Source organism: Hevea brasiliensis, chromosome 3, assembly GCF_030052815.1.
Source record: "Hevea brasiliensis isolate MT/VB/25A 57/8 chromosome 3, ASM3005281v1, whole genome shotgun sequence".
Taxonomy (NCBI): Eukaryota; Viridiplantae; Streptophyta; class Magnoliopsida; order Malpighiales; family Euphorbiaceae; genus Hevea; species Hevea brasiliensis.
The window spans coordinates 2,195,535-2,213,558 of record NC_079495.1 but is presented as its reverse complement, the minus strand read 5'-3'; the positions used below and the strand labels follow the sequence as shown (position 1 = coordinate 2,213,558).

The 18,024-nt window shown below is 34.4% G+C and overlaps 1 protein-coding gene and 1 non-coding gene across 2 annotated transcripts; one reads left to right on the top strand and one right to left on the bottom strand.

Annotated features, from left to right (window-relative positions):
• Positions 1 to 1,044: 1,044 nt before the first annotated feature.
• On the top strand, positions 1,045 to 4,492 carry LOC110647914 (expansin-A16-like). The gene is made up of 3 exons (XM_021801955.2): positions 1,045 to 3,059; positions 3,525 to 3,837; positions 4,033 to 4,492. Exons 1-3 carry the CDS (start codon positions 2,843 to 2,845, stop codon positions 4,340 to 4,342), a joined length of 840 nt encoding a protein of 279 aa, XP_021657647.1. The 5' UTR covers positions 1,045 to 2,842; the 3' UTR covers positions 4,343 to 4,492.
• Positions 4,493 to 16,155: 11,663 nt separating this feature from the next.
• On the bottom strand, positions 16,156 to 16,263 carry LOC131178883 (small nucleolar RNA R71). The gene has a single exon (XR_009147891.1). It is a non-coding gene; the product is annotated as a small nucleolar RNA R71 (small nucleolar RNA).
• Between the last annotated feature and the right edge of the window lie 1,761 nt (positions 16,264 to 18,024).

Sequence of the window (18,024 nt, the reverse complement as noted above, 5' to 3'; positions counted from 1 at the left end):
TTTTTATTTTATTTTAATGTAATAAAAAATTAATTATATATATTATTTCATTTTATTTTAAAAGATGTATAGCTATAAGTTAATTTTTAGATACTTTTATTATAATACAACACCTAAATTGAGATACGATGAATGATATTAATCTATTGAAATCGTCTTTGATAGACTTGGCTGCAGTCCAATTTCAAGGCGAAATCATTGGTTCGACCGACCTCATGGTTTGGCTCGATTTTGGTTGAAAATGGTTGTTGTCTATTTTAATTCGATTCTACGTATTATCAAACTATAATAAATTTTTAGACATAATTTATTTAGTTTCTAATGTAAAAAATTAAAAAGACAAATCATCGATTTGAACCTGCTAGTTTCTAATCGGTTCTTACTCTAATTCAAGAAAAAAGGTTAGATTCAGAATCGATTCAAGAGTTGAAACCGTTGACTCAGGTCAATTCCAATGTGATTTATGGGTCAAACCAAGCCTTGATCGGATTTAGTCTTCGCTGACCTTTCCACCAAGGCAAGTTGCAAATGCACCCACCAAATTTAAGCTAGCTACCACAAGTCAACGATCCCATGACAAATTAGTCATGGAAATTAAATTTTATCATTTTCTAACGAAGAGATGGATATTTTGGTAGCTGATGATGAATAAAGGATCGATAAATCCAATCATGTTCCAAGCTGTAGGACTAATGACTAATTAAGTTAGGTACAGTTGATTGAAGATAGTGAAGATAAATTTAAGACGTTACGCTCAAGTTACCCCTTCATTACGTTCTTCATCTCAATACATTTCTAAGTTCTTCCCTCCTTAAATCATGCAAGACTTCTAAGTTCTTCCCTTCTTAAATCATGCAAGACTTCTAAGTTCTTCCCCCCTTAAATCATGCAAGACTATTCACTTGCGTGTTTAGATTGGATCAAATTCACTTGCCAATTTTAATTTGAGTACTATCAATGACTAAGCTAAGAGAAATGGATCTCTACAAGAATTTCTTTTAGAATTGAGTACTTACTACCGTATTGAAAAAGGCAAGGCAATCTTTATTAACGTTTATCATATGGAGACACTCATAGCAACAAACCAAATCTAAAAATCCTAATCTCTAATGATGAATATAATCCTAAATATCATTCAAAGAACAAAACAAAATCCTAATGAAGATAACTAAGCTTTAAGCTGTGGTGCTTATTTATGATGAGCACAATAATTTTTCAAAACAATTGTAAAAAAGGAATGGCTAAGGCCGGCAAATATAGTTCCAGCACAATCTTCACTCGTTTCGTCAACTGAGCTGCAGCATTCTGGATCAACCGAAACCTTGTGATTCCAAATTGATGCAATTATCTCACCAACACATTTCTTTTCAACGTGGAAATCTCCCAAGCATTTTGCAACTTTAGAGGGAATGGGTGGAAGTGCAAAACCTTGAGGTTCCTCATCTTCAAACCCTTGCAACCATGGCCGAGCTAGACCTTGAGGGAAAAATGCAGCTGAGCAAAAAAGGTGAAGTAGCAGAATAGCAAATTGTTTCTTCATCATTGATTTCTAGTTAATCAAACTTCACTCTTAGAAGATAATAGAATCGAAACAAAGCATGACAGAAAATGGGGAATTTGATAGCCTTATATAATGACTAGAGGATGAGTTCTATTGCACTTGATCTACAGTTTCATTGGTCGGTAATCACTCTTATTATCATTAATTATTTCTAATTCTTTTTGATATGGGAGACTTAATTGATGAGGAGAAAAGCTTTTTTTTTTTCATTTTTATTTGTTTGTTTTAATAAAAATCCAATGCTTTGGATAATGATAGGTAAACTACAACAAAACCTAAGATTTATAACCTTAACCTAACTTAGTTAAGTGGCTAAAGGCATATCAATCATCTGACATATCCAAGTTCGAGAGTTCTTATTTCCCCAGATCCCCTGCTAAAAATACCAACCAACAGATATACATACCGGCTTCATTTCAGATTTTCTGATAAAAAGAGTTGGAATGAGTTGAGAATTAGAACATACAAGGGCTATCCAATTCCACTAATCACTTCTAACTCAAACCTCCCACTTGTTGAAAGTTAATCAAATCTCACTACAAATCACTAAATTGAAATTCAACCAAACTTTTACCGATTATAATATGACTATTAAATTATTGAAATGTGCAATTAACCAAATTAATGAATAAAACAAAACTATATTGGGACCAAATGACATTATTATAAAAGGTTCTTTTATTGTATAAAATGAAAAATGATCAGTTACTATATATAAAAATTATTTTTGCTCTACCCAAATCATCTTTTAACATAAGTTTTTAATTGTTTACATATATATAAATATACACACACACGAGAAAATTATGTTTTACTAACATTTTGATGTTTGTTAATGAATTATAAAGAAAAAAAAAAAATTGAGAGATAGATAGATAGATAGACACTTGAGGCTGCTATACATGTCTAGCCATAGCTCGGTGAAAATGGAACGCGGGTTATCAGGTTTCCCTCTATGCCTTACATTGTATAGAAATTAAAAGAAAGTGTGGTACTTGAAGAATGAACATTGCAAAAGCAATAGAGCTTAATTCTTTGTTAAAAATGGAAGGCAATTACGAAGCCAGAGCTTAGCTTACCCTACGTAAAGGCCTAAATTCACTTAGATCCTTTCAACAAATGCCTTGACAATAGAAACCCATAACAAACACAAGCAAAATCTAGCACTATAAATATCATAGCATTGGCTGGGAAAAAAAAAAAAATCTAACCCTCAAACAAAAAGAAGAGACAAGAAGAACCAAAGGCGAAGTGCCAGAAGTTGTCATTGTGCCCTGCAGGATGGCATCGCCTTTGGGAGCCTTGTCTGCCACATTATTATTGCTCTTAGCTATTGCATTGGCTAATTGCGAAGCAAAAGCTATGCACTCTGCTCTCCATGCAGTTGGACGACACAGCCAACGTGTTCAACCTGTCAAACATCACAAGCCAAAGTTCAAGCCGGGGCCTTGGAGCAAAGCTCATGCCACCTTTTATGAAGGTGGCACTGGATCATTTGGTAATAAATAATTTATATCTTATTCTTCTTCCTTTCTTCCCCTTAATGGATTTGAATTAGCAGTTTTTTTAATTTAAATGAAAATTTATTTTGAAATATAATGAAAGTTGCAGAATAAAATTCAAAAGTCGTGATGCTATTGATTTGGCACATACACGAGAAATATAAATTTGGTCTCGAGAAGAAAAATTGTCAGAATACTTTTTCTACAAGACAATGCAATTATTAATAACCCCTGCTTCTTTTATTAAGATTCATATCTCCTGCAAGATTCTAATTTTTCTTGTTTGAAAAATTAAAATTTTATAAAAAAAATGAATTTAATTGATTTTCTTTTAATTAATTTTCATGTTTAAAATAAAAGAATTCAATTTTAAATAATTGTATGAGAATTCAATTGCTTTTTTTTTTAAATGATTATTCTTTTTCATCATTCTTCCTGGACTAATATAAAAAAATTTGCAGGGGGAGCATGTAACTATAAAGACGTTGTAGGGGAAGGCTACGGCTTGAACACAGCAGCTCTAAGCGAAGTTTTGTTCAGGAAAGGGCAGACATGTGGTGCTTGTTATGAAATTCAATGTATCGATAACCCTAAATGGTGCAAGAAAGGATCTCTGTTTGTTACAGCAACCGATCACTGCCCACCAAATCCATCTCTACCAAGTGACAATGGAGGCTGGTGCAATTCACCTCGTCAGCATTTCGATATAGCCAAGCCCGTCTTCAACCAAATCGCTGACTACACTGCTGGCATTGTTCCTATCCAATACCGCAGGTTAGATGATAATGGCATTTCCTTGCAACCTGGTGTGAAGGGTTAGCATGGGAAAATTTTATATGGTGAAACCGATATACATGTTATAGTTTCATCATAACCATTGATTGTTATAGTTACAAAGCTTTTACCCAATAAATCCTTATTAAAATGTGCAGGTAGATCTTATATTTAAATGAGTTGTATTGGCTGCAGGGTTCCTTGCCAGAAGAAAGGAGGAATCAGGTTCACAATAATGGGGAATCCATGGTTCAATCAGGTCATAGTGTGGAATGTTGGTGGAGCTGGAGATGTTGTTAGTGTTCAAGTGAAGGGCAATGACAAGCTTAGGTGGACTCAAATGGAAAGAGACTGGGGTTCCACTTGGAAAACCAGTGCTCATATGGTTGGAGAGTCACTGACCTTCAGGGCTAGAGCAAGCGATGGCAGATGCTCAACTTCATGGCATGTTGCCCCTAAGAACTGGCAATTTGGTCAGACATACGAGGGCAAGAACTTCAAGTAGAGCAATACAACAAAGCTGGGCAATCTATATATATATAATAGAAACTCTGGTCTCCTTCCTAATTGCTGATTATGGGTTTTGGAGGGATTCTGCTAATAGAATTGTAACCATTAGAATTATTTTAATATATAACCTCTAACTTTTACTTCATGATGTTTCTACTGTCTACTCCAATCTCCATCATGTTTCTTCATCACCTTGAAAAAAAAAGTTTGGGGGTGGTGGGTGGGGTTGGGGTTGGGGAAGAAGAACAAGATATTCTGCTCTGGCGAAATTACAATTCAACAACAATGCTCTCATTTCATGATATGCTCACTTAAACATTCTCACTATCACTCACATTCAACATTTCATGGGAAACTGAAATTCCTTTGGGTCAAACCATCACTCCAATCTCCATCATGTTTCTTCATCACCTTGAAAAAAAAAGTTGGGGGGGGGGGGGGGGGGTGGTGGGTGGTGTGGGAGGTGTGTCTGTGGGGAAGAAGAACAAGAGATTCTGCTCTGGCAAAATTACAATTCAACAACAATGCTCTCATTTCATGATATGCTCACTTAAACATCCTCACTATCACTCACATTCAACATTTCATGGGAAACTGAAATTCCTTTGGGTCAAACCATCACTAAATATTTTACATTTAGAACGAGATGAATACTTGCTAAATAATGTCCCAAAACTGCTAACTTCAGTCCACAAAGTAACACATCTGCATGCTATTTACCTCTAGCAAAACAATTTCTTTTTGACTTGTGGACTGTCGTTATGGCTATCATAATGTGTATAACCTATGATTTTATTGATTATTTATAACACCTCTCACCCGACCACAGTGTAGCTGAGCAAGGCGTGCTACATTCGGTGTCAGAGCACCCTATTTTATCTTTATTATTTTAGTGATTTTGAATTCGTTTTATTTAATATCAAGTTATTTTTTTTATATCAATTATTTTCAGACGGAAAAATCAGCGGAGTTTCCCCTATTTTATTTCTATTTGGCGCATTTCATCATTCACCTGTTTGAAATTTTTAATAATACTTTACAATAAAAATCTCATTCATGCTAATCATAATTATCTCATCAATTATTCTCATAACCATCTCATATTTTAAATCTCATTCATATATCTCAATTTCATATTCATTTCCACGCATTTCCATTCATGCACAATTTATATATATATATTCTCAAGTTTCATTAATTTACATAATTTACAGATTGATTACATAAATTCATAATTTACATGATCTACAAGTTAATTACAGTTCCATAATCTATATTTCAACATACAATTTATAGTTTACATTACAAATAATAACTAATTATAATATACAAAATACATAATATGATCTATATGGGCCCTATCTACATACATTGTTGAGGAGGTGACAACCTTTGACACTCTGCAGATCAGAACTCCAAAATCTCTGTTTAGTATTTGCTGGGCTTTAACTTCAGTACTTGCACGAGGAAACAAATCTATCGCGCTAAGCATTGCTACTTAGTGGTGCAATAATATAGCAAGAAAATAATATACAAATAAAGGTAGAAATAAACCATTGTTCTAATAATTTAGATTTATAATTAATTTAGTTTCTAATATTAACTATCCTCTATCCTGCCATGTTCTTTTTTGGAGGTGCTTAGTTTAGAAATTTACATTAATAATATACCAGATACGAATAATCTAAAATTTAAACTTATACTTATATTCTTATGTAAGTCACATTTGTAATGTTATTTAAGTTATAATTCTTATACTAGTCTTTTTATCACTTCCTTGATACTTTCTAAGTTGTTTACAATCATTTCAAAATATTTAAATTTTTTTTTGAACTAATTTAATTTACTTCAGACCCTTTTAAGAAACAAAATTTTGGAGCTAATCTAATCTATTTCAAAACTTCTTTTTCATTTATTTGCTTTCTAGTATTTTTAATTGCTAATATTCGTAACTTATTTTAATAAATGAGACTGCCCAAGTAACCTATGACAGGTTGACTAAACTGAATAACGAGTCGTTGGCACTGGACACCACAGCGCCTTGGGCCGTCATACCATGGGACTCAAAACGTCAACCACGTATGCAGTTAGTATGGCTAAAAAGTCATGATAACACATAATCGAGCATTAAGCCATGAGTACTGGCATAAAGCTTAGAATGTGGGCATAAAGCCATGAATACAAGTATAAAGCCTTTCGCAGTACTGCTAAAATAATACTCTATTGGCATGCCAAACTATCCAATCTGACACACATGTCTAGGCAATACAAGGGCACATAATATCATTAAATATTAATATATTGTATTTTATGACTTCATTATTTCATGATAAATCTCAATTATAATTTATACATTCATTTGATCATTTATATGATCATAATTCACATCAATTATCCCTTTATGCCATTATACTCAAAGTACTTTTTCTTTCTACAATAATGAGAACTAATGTCTCATTCATACATTAATATGATTCATTTATTCATTCATTATGCTATTCATATTGATCACAATTTTAAACAATGATTCACATGTACCATTGTATTCAAAACATTTTTCCTTTCTTTCTTGATGGGAACTTAAATCCCAAATGACACTTTTATCTCATTTATACATTCAACAATCCATTCATGTAAAGAACATTTCATACTTCAAGTTGTTTTGCTAATATATTATGAATTCCACTGGTGTTGGGAGTATAAATCTCAATTACCTATTCCAAGTAATCCATGACAAATTTCATGCCTTAATTTCCTCTACTAATTTAGTTCTTATACTATGTGTCTTTGTATTACTATTCACCTTACTATTCACTCGAATTGTTGACTTTTTTATACATAATAAATTTATTGAACCTAAGTTCACCAAGATACCACATTTTGCATTCTAAAGTTGTTGGTATTGGTTGTCAATACCATTTCAAAGCTTAGTGTTAGTTATTCACAATTTTCAGATTTCAAGCATTAAGTTTACTGTTCCATTGGTCATTTGTATAGTAGGAATTTGATAAAATTGCCTTCATAAAAGTTGTTTTTTATTATGTCTAGTTACATTTCTTTTGTTTGAATCACTCCATTTGGAGTTTTGTAGCTCAAGTTATGGTCATTTTATCATAACTGGCCGGATTGACCTGTACCCAGAATTTCTGGATAATTTGGTTCTGCTAGATTTGTTGACCAAAGTTTAGTTGGCAATTTGACTAGGTTATGGTCAGAATTTGGATTTGTGTTCTTCATGAAAGTTGTAGGTCTATATCTCAGCTTTCAGCTGGTAAAATTTCAAGTCAATTAGACATTTCTACACTGAGTTATGACTAAATGAATAAATACTGTTTATTTAGTCATTTTGCCCAGGCAGAATGCAAGTCACCCGGATTAGGGCAATTTTTAAGTCAACTTAGTTTGGTTTTCTGGACAGGGTTTTTTCACCAAAGTTGTGCCATTATGTGTCTAGTTTCATGTCTAATTGGCCTTGCACCAATTGAACCTATACAACTCCATTTATGACTGCCCAAACCTGCTAGACTCACAACTAGTCTTGCAGGTTACCAAGGGCAGCATGCCTAAGTTTAACTCCAACATCCTTACTCACTTCAATTCCTCCTCACACACATTCAAATGGTCACTAATTGACCATTACAATGTTAATATACTATTACATAAGCAAAACTCTAATTTTTCACAAACCCTAATTCCCAAAATGTCCATTTCATACTATCCATGCTATCTAATACATCCAATCACAAATACCTACTAAGCAACTCTAATAAACACATTTTATTTCATTTAAATTCATCAATTCCCATAGGTATACATGCTGACCAAAATTCTTCTTCCATCAAACATGAATAAATTCTGAATTTTTTTCTTGTAATTCTTTCCATTTTCATGCTCAAATTTAAGTTTACTAAAAAAATATGGAAGAAAGTAGCACTAACCTCTTTTAACCACTTTCTTGACTTGTTAAAACTTCAATCTCTTCAATTTTCTGCTACTTAAAGCTTCCTAAAGGTGTAAGATGAAATTTTAGTGAAGACAATTAGGAGTTTTGGGGTAAGATAAGGGAGAAAATGAAGCTTACAAGCTTCATCAATGGTGGAACCCCTCTCTTTCTCTCTATGTTTCGGCTGTTTGAAAATGAGAGTACAAATTGGTTTTTCATTTTGTCTCTTTTTAATTAGTTTTTATCCCTTTTAATTAGTTTGTCAAGTTGTGATTCGGTAGAGAGTGTTTAATGACATCATATGATGTCATAATTCCTAATTTCTTTCATTTTTCTTTTCTTCTCTTTTCTACTCATTTTCAATTCAATTTTTAACAGTATTTATTCATATTTTAGATCATAATAATTATTTACTTAACTGGACAAGTCAGTCAAAAATCATCTCTGAAGAGGAAATGACCAAAATGCCCTCCGTTTGGTTTAACAGACTAAAATTGTCTGTACCAATTGAAAAACTTTTCTGAGTCTTTTCTTGGCATTCTAATGCCATAGAAACCTCAATGACTCTTCTCTGGAGTCCCAAAAATTATTTTATAAATTTTCTCCCGAGTCTAGGGCTCCTAATTACGAGAACCGCAACTTTCCACTGGATTACCCACTGCTAAGGCATCGGCTCAACTTGATTGTATTTTATTTCTAAGACCTTTTCTACATTTTTCTTATTAATATTTGAGTTAATTAAAGTTCGTCACTTTAGTTTAAATATTTTTCCAGACGTTCTAGCTGTCCGGACCGACACCGATTACTGGAATAGTAGAATGTAGTAGAATGTACATAATTGCTACAGTGAGGGTGTTACATTATCTATTGCATTTCCTCTCTTGCTTAATTATTCATGTCCAAGCATGCATATCACTTGGTTTCTTCTTTTTTTTCCTTTTCCTTTTCTCCTCTTTTGTATCTGTCCTTGCTTCCAACCTTTTAGACTGCTGCGAACAGATTTCTAGTAGTTTTATTTTCGCATCTTTAAAGAGTGCATCTGATCTAGATGCCATCAACTGCTGATTTATTAAAAGGACCAAAGAAAAAAAAAATAAGTATATAAACCCAAAGGCTGAAGCAGAGGAAAAAGATGAGGGAATTAAAAGAAGGTAAGGGGGGCGGGGGGGGGGGGGGGAGGGAGGGATGGAAGGGTTTCAGTCTACCATTTTAATAAAAAATCATTCTGATGTTCATACCTTCAAATGATCCACTGCTGCAAGATTGAATCCAAGTGTATCCTTGAACTCCTGGAAGGTGTATCATCTTGTCAATGCAGACTCTCAAATTTCTTGTTGCAAAGAACACACTACGCAGAAATCAGGCATATGTTATGACGGGACCAATGTTGAATTGGATGTTCACCTAACTTGATGAAATATAATACTCAATAAGGCTGAACCTATATACTAAATAAGGCTGAACCGAATGAATACCTTGACTCTTGCATAAAGAATGTCCTTGAGAACAGTCAACACAGGTCTTGCAGCCGGGGTAGTAACCAATTGATTATGATGTGTCTGCAATAGCACAGTAGCAACCCTGCAAACAAGCTCAATCTGGAATGCAAAGCAAGTAATAACTTAACAACTAAATTATTTAAAGTTGACATAGAAACATGTTCTTTCATGTGCAAGCAATGAATGGTTCAAAGTAGGTGGAGAAATCATGTCCGGATGGACATGATTAGCACAATATAGAAACAAAACAGGTAACAACTTACCAATGTTATTTAATAAATGCTAGCACATGATGAATACACAGTTTTGTTCATTCAAATGCTTGTGACTGCCAACCATATCAGGATTTGAGACCCAATCCTTAAAGTATGAGAGCAGCTTCAGAGCATCCGAGAATGGTAAAGCCTGCAAAGAAAACCACTTCTCCTTATACTTTCAAGAATAATAATCCAAACCAAAAATCAGGACCTAATTAACTTAAGCATGTCCTTAAGAGCAAAATCATATGGCAGAAGGAAAGGAATAGGATTTTTTTTTTCTTCTCGGTTGACGAGGCATTTTTACTTTTAGAAGTACTGAGGAACCAAATACTTCTCTCTCTCTCATTTATTTGATGCAGACCAGATGTGCAATATATTATCTTCATCTGACTTGAGTAATTATGAGAATGAGACATGGCGAGATTTCATCAGCAACAAGGATCATAAGAAAGGTTTCAGTACCTTCAGAGAGACAATTGCACTCAATTAATATAATTAGCTGATTTTTCCAAATTGGACTCCTTAATTTTTTAAGTGTGTACGACATAAATCGACTACATGCTGCTTAGGCTATAGACAAAATGACATGGAACCACTCAAATCAAATGAACCGTGATTCAAAACCGTAAAGATTGTGATCCATGCAACCTATTAATTTATTTTAGGTTCAAACTAACAAAGAGTAATTTTGGCTTGATCAAGTCCTTATTTCTCGTCAAGGGTCTCTTGACAAAATTTCTCTTCATGAAATGGTAAACTAATAGATAGTCCATCAATGGGTTGGGCTGAAGTATGGACATGGGCTGAAGGAAAAGAAAAAAAAAAAAGAGCAGATAGATTATTCTAGATTGTTTCCCATTTCAGCTCAACATTACATTCATTTTGTCCCAACAAATTTATTGTAAAAATTAGTTTTTAGATCCTATAAACTAGGCAGGGTAGAATAGAGAAATTTATTAATTCTATATTATTCTTGTAAATTATATATAAACCCTTTTTAGCTCACTCAACAATAAGACAGTCAAGTTTTTTTTTCATGGTATCAGAGCACAACCTGTGCTACTGATATATTGTTCTTCTCTAAAATCCAATACAATTCAGCAAGTTTTTCCATGGTTGAAACACCAACTGCAAAAAATACTACTGGTAGTGGTACTGCTGTCAGAAATACCACTGGAATGTAGATCGATAATGGTGGAAATGATATCTTCCATTTGCACAACTCTAACCATCCGGGCATGATGCTTGTAAGTTCACCTCTCACAGGAAGAAATTACTTGTCATGGAGTAGATCCATGATACTGGCTTTGAGAGCCAAAGATAAGCTGGGTTTTGTAGATGGGAGCTATGAAGTTCCTGCTACAGATGCTACAACTTTGGATAAATGGAAGAAAGTAGATAGCATGGTCACCTCATGGATACTCAACTCACTCTCAAAAGAATTGGTGGATGCCTTCATCTATGCAACCTCTTCTAAGAACCTGTGGGAAGAGATTAAAGAGAGATTTGGAGAAAGTAATGGACCTCTCCTATACCAGCTTAAAAGAGAGATAAGTACTCTAACTCAAGATAATGCATCTGTTTTAGTATATTTCACTAAACTTAAAAAATTATGGGATGAATTGGCTTGTCTTAAGCCTTTGCCAGTATGTGAATGTGGTGCAGCCAAACAAATGGAAGAAATAAATAGTGAAGATAAACTTATGCAATTTTTAATGGGATTAAATGAGACTTACGACCATGTCAGAAACCAGATCCTTCTAATGGATCCCGTGCCAAGTGTAAACAAGGCCTATTCTATGATACTTAGAGTAGAAAAGCAGAGGGAAATTCATGTTGATCTTTGAGAATTTTACTCTGACAATGGCGATCAAGGGAAATTTCAGAAAGATAAATTTCAAGGCAAGAAAAAGGAGTTTGGGAAGAAAGAAACCAGAACATGTGATCATTGCAATGCCAATGGTCATACCAGAGACACATGCTTCAAGCTACATGGGTATCCAGAATGGTTTACTGAATTAAAATAGAAAAAGGGCAAGGCTAAGCAAAACACAGTAGCTAATGTGTATGAGGAGATACCTGAATGCAAAGGCAAGACAGATCACAAGAATGAAGTAACAGGAGTTGATTGGGCAAGCATAGTCTAGCTTGAAATTGCCAAATACATGCAGAATCAGAATCCTGTAACAAATGAGGCAAGCTGTGTTAATTTCACAGGCTTTGCAGGTAAGAATCCAACTTACTACTCTACTAGTAGACATGGTAAGAATAGTGGTATATAGATAGTAGATTCAAGAGCATCAACTCATATGTGTCATGATTTTTCCCTTTTCCAAAAACCTGTGAAATTAAACAATCACTGTTTTGTTACCTTGCCTGATGGAAACACCAAACCAGTCAAATACAGTGGAAACATCATGATAAACCCATACCTATATCTCCACAATACACTATACACACCAAATTTCAAATATAATTTACTGTCAGTGAGTGCACTTACTAAAACCTATCATATTTCAATCTAATTTTTCTCTGACCATTGCCTCCTGCAGGACCCAGTGACTGAGGTAGTACTAGCAAGAGGAGAATTGCAAGGAGGGCTATATGTAATAAGAGCAAACAAAAGTAATCATAAGATCTTTAAGGGTAACTGTAATTCTGCTCCTAAATTCAGCCATGTTCATCCAAAACTTCAAGCAAATGAAGTCATACAATCTTTTATTTCTCCCAATTCTTATGAATCATGGCATTACAGACTTGGACACATTTTAGATACCAAGTTATCTCATATCACAGTCATCACACCAGAAATTAAAAACCATAAAATGTGTGAGGTATGCCCACTTGCTAAATAACAAAGACTTAGTTTTCAAAAAAGCAAAATTGCTATAAAAGAACTTTCTAATTTAATTCACATTGATTTATGGGGACCTTACCAAGAATACTCAATTTCACATTCAAAATATGTTCTCACTATTGTTGATGATTTTTCAAGAGTCACATGGACATATTTACTGCCTGACAAAGCCAGGGTTTACAAAACCTTATTGGAATTTTTAAATATGGTTCAAAATCAATTTCAAAAACAAGTCAAGGCAGTAAGGTCAGATAATGGCACTGAATTTATCAATCAGCAACTTACAACAGTTTTCAAAGAAAAAGGGATTTTACATCAAAGAACTTGCCCATACACTCCACAATGAAATGGAGTTGTGGAGAGAAAACACAAGCATTTACTACAAGTGGCAAGGGCTTTAATGTTTGCGGGCCAAAATATTTTTGGGGGGAAAGCATTTTAACTGCTACATACCTCATAAATAGAATGCCTAGCAAAGTTTTAAATTGGAAAACCCCTTATGAGATTTTGTTTGACAAAAAACCTGATTACAATTACCTCAAAATTTTTGGTTACCTATGTTATGCCACTAACATTAGGCCACAAAAACACAAGTTTGAAGAAAGAGCTTTCAAATGCATCTTCATAGGTTATGCTTCAGGTTTTAAGGCATACAAACTATATGATTTGCAAAATAAAAGAATCATAATCTCCAGAGATGTGATTTTTTATGAAAAATATTTTCCATGTGCAAGTGAGCATGCCAAACACAAAAGTGTCATTCCTTTAGCCATACCTGATATAGATCTAGTTCACTCACATTTTGAACCCACCTTGTTAAATGAATCCAATGATAATTCAGAAACCATTGACACATCACCTACTACAGAACTAGATTCACCTCTTCCATCCTCCTCAAACCACTGATGCATACATTTTGCATAGTCATTTAGGTCTAATTTTATAGCCATTTTATTCTATTATTAGTTATCTTTAGCTAACTTCATTAGTAAACTAGTTAGTTTTTCATAATTGTCGATTTTGGATTAATTTGTAATTTTTACTTTGTTTTGTAGGAAAAATGGTGTTTTTGAAGGACTGAAGAGAATTTTGCCATTGAGGAGTGTCTTCTACAGCCAAAGATGTCAAAAACAAGTTTTCAAGCTGAAATATGCATTGACCAAATTCTGCATAACTTGCCGCATAAGCTATGCAGATCTGCATAAGGAGAAAGATCACTGTTCCAGAACCAGCCGAAATGTGCATAAGGAGACAGCATAGCTTATGCACATTCTCGCCTCCCTTATGCACCTTCACGGAATTGTGCATAACCTATGCCCCAAGTCATGCAGTTTCGCATAAGTGACTCAGAACAGTAAAATCGCATAAGGGATCGCATAACTTATGCAGTCCACTTATGCAGTCCCATAAAGTGTTCATTAATGAGCTGGCAGAAGATTCCCTCAATCAATTCCTCCTAGAACATACTATTTTAGGGCTCCATGTCAGAAAAATGCTATAAATAGTCCCATTTTCCCATTTTAGAAAAAAAAAGGAGCAAAGAAGAAGAGGAGAAGAGAGGCAGAATTTGAGGAGTCACTTTCACCTTCCACACCATTCTCAACCAAGATTTGCAGATTTCTTTCTTCCCTTACATTTTTCTACATTTCTAGTGTTTAATTTCTTACTTCTTAGCTTAGATTAAAGCTTTATTTCCATTTAAACTCATCATATCTTGTAAGCAGTATGGATAGTGAGTAGTTTACTTTTGATTCTGGAGTAAGGGTTGTAATATTTGAGATATTTTGTGGATTTTGATTGGGTAATCCATATTTTGTGGTCTTAATGAGTTTTATTCATTTCTTGTATGCTTAATGACATGCTTAGTGTAGGATCCCATTAAGTGATGTTCTTAATCCATGGTTGAAGCACCGAAAGGAGAAGACCTTGTGATAGATAATCAAGAAATTGGACTTAATTAACTTAGACCTAGAAATAGGCTAAGGATTAAGAGGATTCACAGATTAATTAAAGAACTTAATGGGTCTTAATTAATTCTAACTCCACGAAAGTAGGATTAGTTTGATTAAGGCACTCTTTGTCTCACTCGAAAGGGAATTCAAAGGATTTAAGAATTAATCTCCTTAAAACCCATAAGTTTCATAAAATCGGATAACCGATTTAAATCCCAAAATAGCTCGAATATGAAATCCCGAACTCCGGAATCGCCTTTTTACCATTGTTAATTTTCAATTGAATTTAATTGATTGCCATTTTCAATATTGCCATATTTGAACTTGCTTATTTCAATTTGATGCAATTTTAGTTTAATGCAATACATTGTTAAATAGAATATTGATTTTGCACATATAGATTTTACGCTCCATTACTCATCAATTCACTTCTTTAATTTCATAGATACTTCGATTTAGTTAACTTTTATATCAAAAATTCAATCATTAACACGACTCCTCGTGGGATCGATATTTTTCTATACTACTTGTATGACCCGTGCACTTGCGGTAGGGACGCATCAAGTTTTTGGCACCGTTGCCGGGGAGTTGTTTGTTTAAGATTGAATTCTTGATTATTTTAGTTGATTATAGTTTTATTTTTGTTATCTTTTCATTTTTGTGTTTGTTTGTTCTTTTTCAGGTACTTTTAATCTTTTATGAGAAGAGCTAGAAGCTCAAGTGACACAACCTTACTGTTCAATCCTGAAATTGAGAAATTTTGTAAAGCCAACAAGAAAGAGACCAGAAAAAGGAAGGAAGTTTTGAGAGAGATTGAAATTGAAGAAGACATGGCTGATGAAAGAATTAGAATTGGTGTTGGTAATGCTGGAAATGGTCAAAACAATGAAAATGAAGCCCACGGAGAAGAAGTTGTTAATGCAAACGTGCCTAGGGGAAGTATGATGGATCATGCTTTTCCACGTTTTGATGATTTGAGAGAGAGCATAGCAAGACCAAGGATTAATGCAAATAGTTACAAGATGGATTTTGGAGTTCTTCAAATGATTCAAAATTCTCAATTTGGAGGACATCCTTCTGAAAATTCACACACACACCTGAAGAAGTTTGCTATGATTTGCGACATGCAAAAACAACCTGGAGTGTCTGATGATGCAGCAAGATTGAAGCTATTCCCATTCTCTTTGAAAGATAGAGCATTGGATTGGCTTGATTCTTTACCTCACAACTCCATTACAAATTGGGAGCAACTCACTGATGCATTTCTTGCACAATATTTTTCACCTGGAAAAACTCAAGAGTTGAGGAATCAAATGACAGCTTTCAGACCAAGAGAAGATGAAACTCTTTATGAGTCATGGATGAGATGGAAGGAATTAGAGAGATTATGCCCACATCATGCCATTCCAAAATGGATGATAAATCAGAATTTCTACACAAATGTCACTCCTGCAATCAGAGGAATTATTGATGCTCAAACAGGAGGAGAATTTATTATAAAGCATGAAGATGAAGCTTATGAGCTATTGGAGAAAATTGCAAAGAATACTCATCTTTGGAGTAGTCCAAGAGGACCAGCTCCAACTCAGAAAAGGCAAGCTGCTGGAATGTATGATCTTGATCCATTCAACATGATTAATGCAAAATTTGATGCACTCACAAATGTCCTTGCTAAGAAGATGGAAGATTTGAGTATGTTGGTTAGTTCATCATCATCAGCTGGAAGTTCACAACAAGTGGCTTATGCAGAGGAAACAACCAGCTGTGGAGTAGACTATGGAGAACAAGCGAGATATGTTGGTAATTATGGAAACAAACAAATGGGAATTCTTATTCTCAAACTTACAATCCAAATTGGAGGAATCATCCCAACTTTTCATGGGGAAATCAATAAAATCAAGTTCAAAATCAGAATTTTAAACCACAACAAAGAGAGTCAAGTTCCATATCAGCAAAATAGGCAACCACCGCCTAATTTTCAGCAGAAAATATGAACCCTCCACCAAAACAAAGAAGAACGAAATTCCACCATCAAGCTTTATTGCAACAGATACTTGCTAACCAAAATAAGCATGATGAGGAGATGAGAGAGGTGAAAGCAAGGTTGGAACATATGCAAACACACAACGGAATGCTGGAAAACCAGATTGCACAACAAGCATCCTCCTCAAGTGCTAAGTCTTTTGGAAAGCTTCCAAGTCAACCAGAAAATCCAAGAGAGCAGTGTCAAGCTATTACTTTAAGAAGTGGAAAAGTTATAAATGATGAGAAGAGTGAAAACAGTGAGAAGAGAGAAAATGAGAAAAATACTGATGAGAGTGAAAAACAAGAGAGTGCAGAAAATTGTAAAGAGAAAATTGAAGAGAAGGAAGAGAAATATATACCTCCTGAACCCTACAAGCCACAACTTCCCTTTCCACAAAGATTTCACAAAGCCAAGCTTGATAGGCAATTTGGGAAGTTCTTAGAGGTTTTGAAGAAACTTTACATAAATGTGCCTTTTGTTGATGCTCTTTCACAAATGCCCTCTTATGCAAAATTCTTGAAAGAAATTCTCTCAAACAAGAGGAAACTTGAAGATGATGAAACTGTAGCTTTGACAGAAGAATGTAGTGCTATCCTCCAAAGGAAACTTCCTCCAAAGCTCAAGGATCCAGGGAGTTTTTCAATTCCATGCCACATTGGAGAATCATGTTCTACAAAAGCTTTATGTGATTTAGGGGCTAGTGTTAGCCTTATGCCCCTTTCCATTTATGAGAAGCTCAACATGGGAGATCTTAAACCAACCCACATTTCTCTTCAGTTAGCTGACAGGTCAATTAAGTATCCTGAAGGGATTTTGGAGAATGTGCCTCTGAAGGTTGGGAAGTTCTACATACCTATTGACTTTGTCATCTTAGACATGGAGGAAGATTTTAATATTCCAATTATCTTGGGAAGGCCTTTTCTGGCTACAGCAGGAGCATTGATTGATGTCAAGGGAGAAAAATTAACTCTTAGGGTTGGTGAAGAGCAATTGGTTTTCAATATTAATAACACTATGAAAAAGCATCATTCTGAAGCTGATACTTGCTTGAGAGTTGATATCATTGATGAGCTGGTTGAAGAACACTTCAGAAAGAAATATCCAGAAGATCCACTTGAAAATTGTCTGGTTCATGGAGGA

Bases quoted from the DNA above. Each gene is read 5' to 3' on its own strand.
- LOC110647914 (XM_021801955.2), top strand. From the start codon at position 2,843: ATGGCATCGCCTTTGGGAGCCTTGTCTGCCACATTATTATTGCTCTTA. The intron at 3,060-3,524 runs GTAATAAATAAT...AAAAATTTGCAG, and splicing joins AGGTGGCACTGGATCATTTG to GGGGAGCATGTAACTATAAA. The intron at 3,838-4,032 runs GTTAGATGATAA...TATTGGCTGCAG, and splicing joins GTTCCTATCCAATACCGCAG to GGTTCCTTGCCAGAAGAAAG.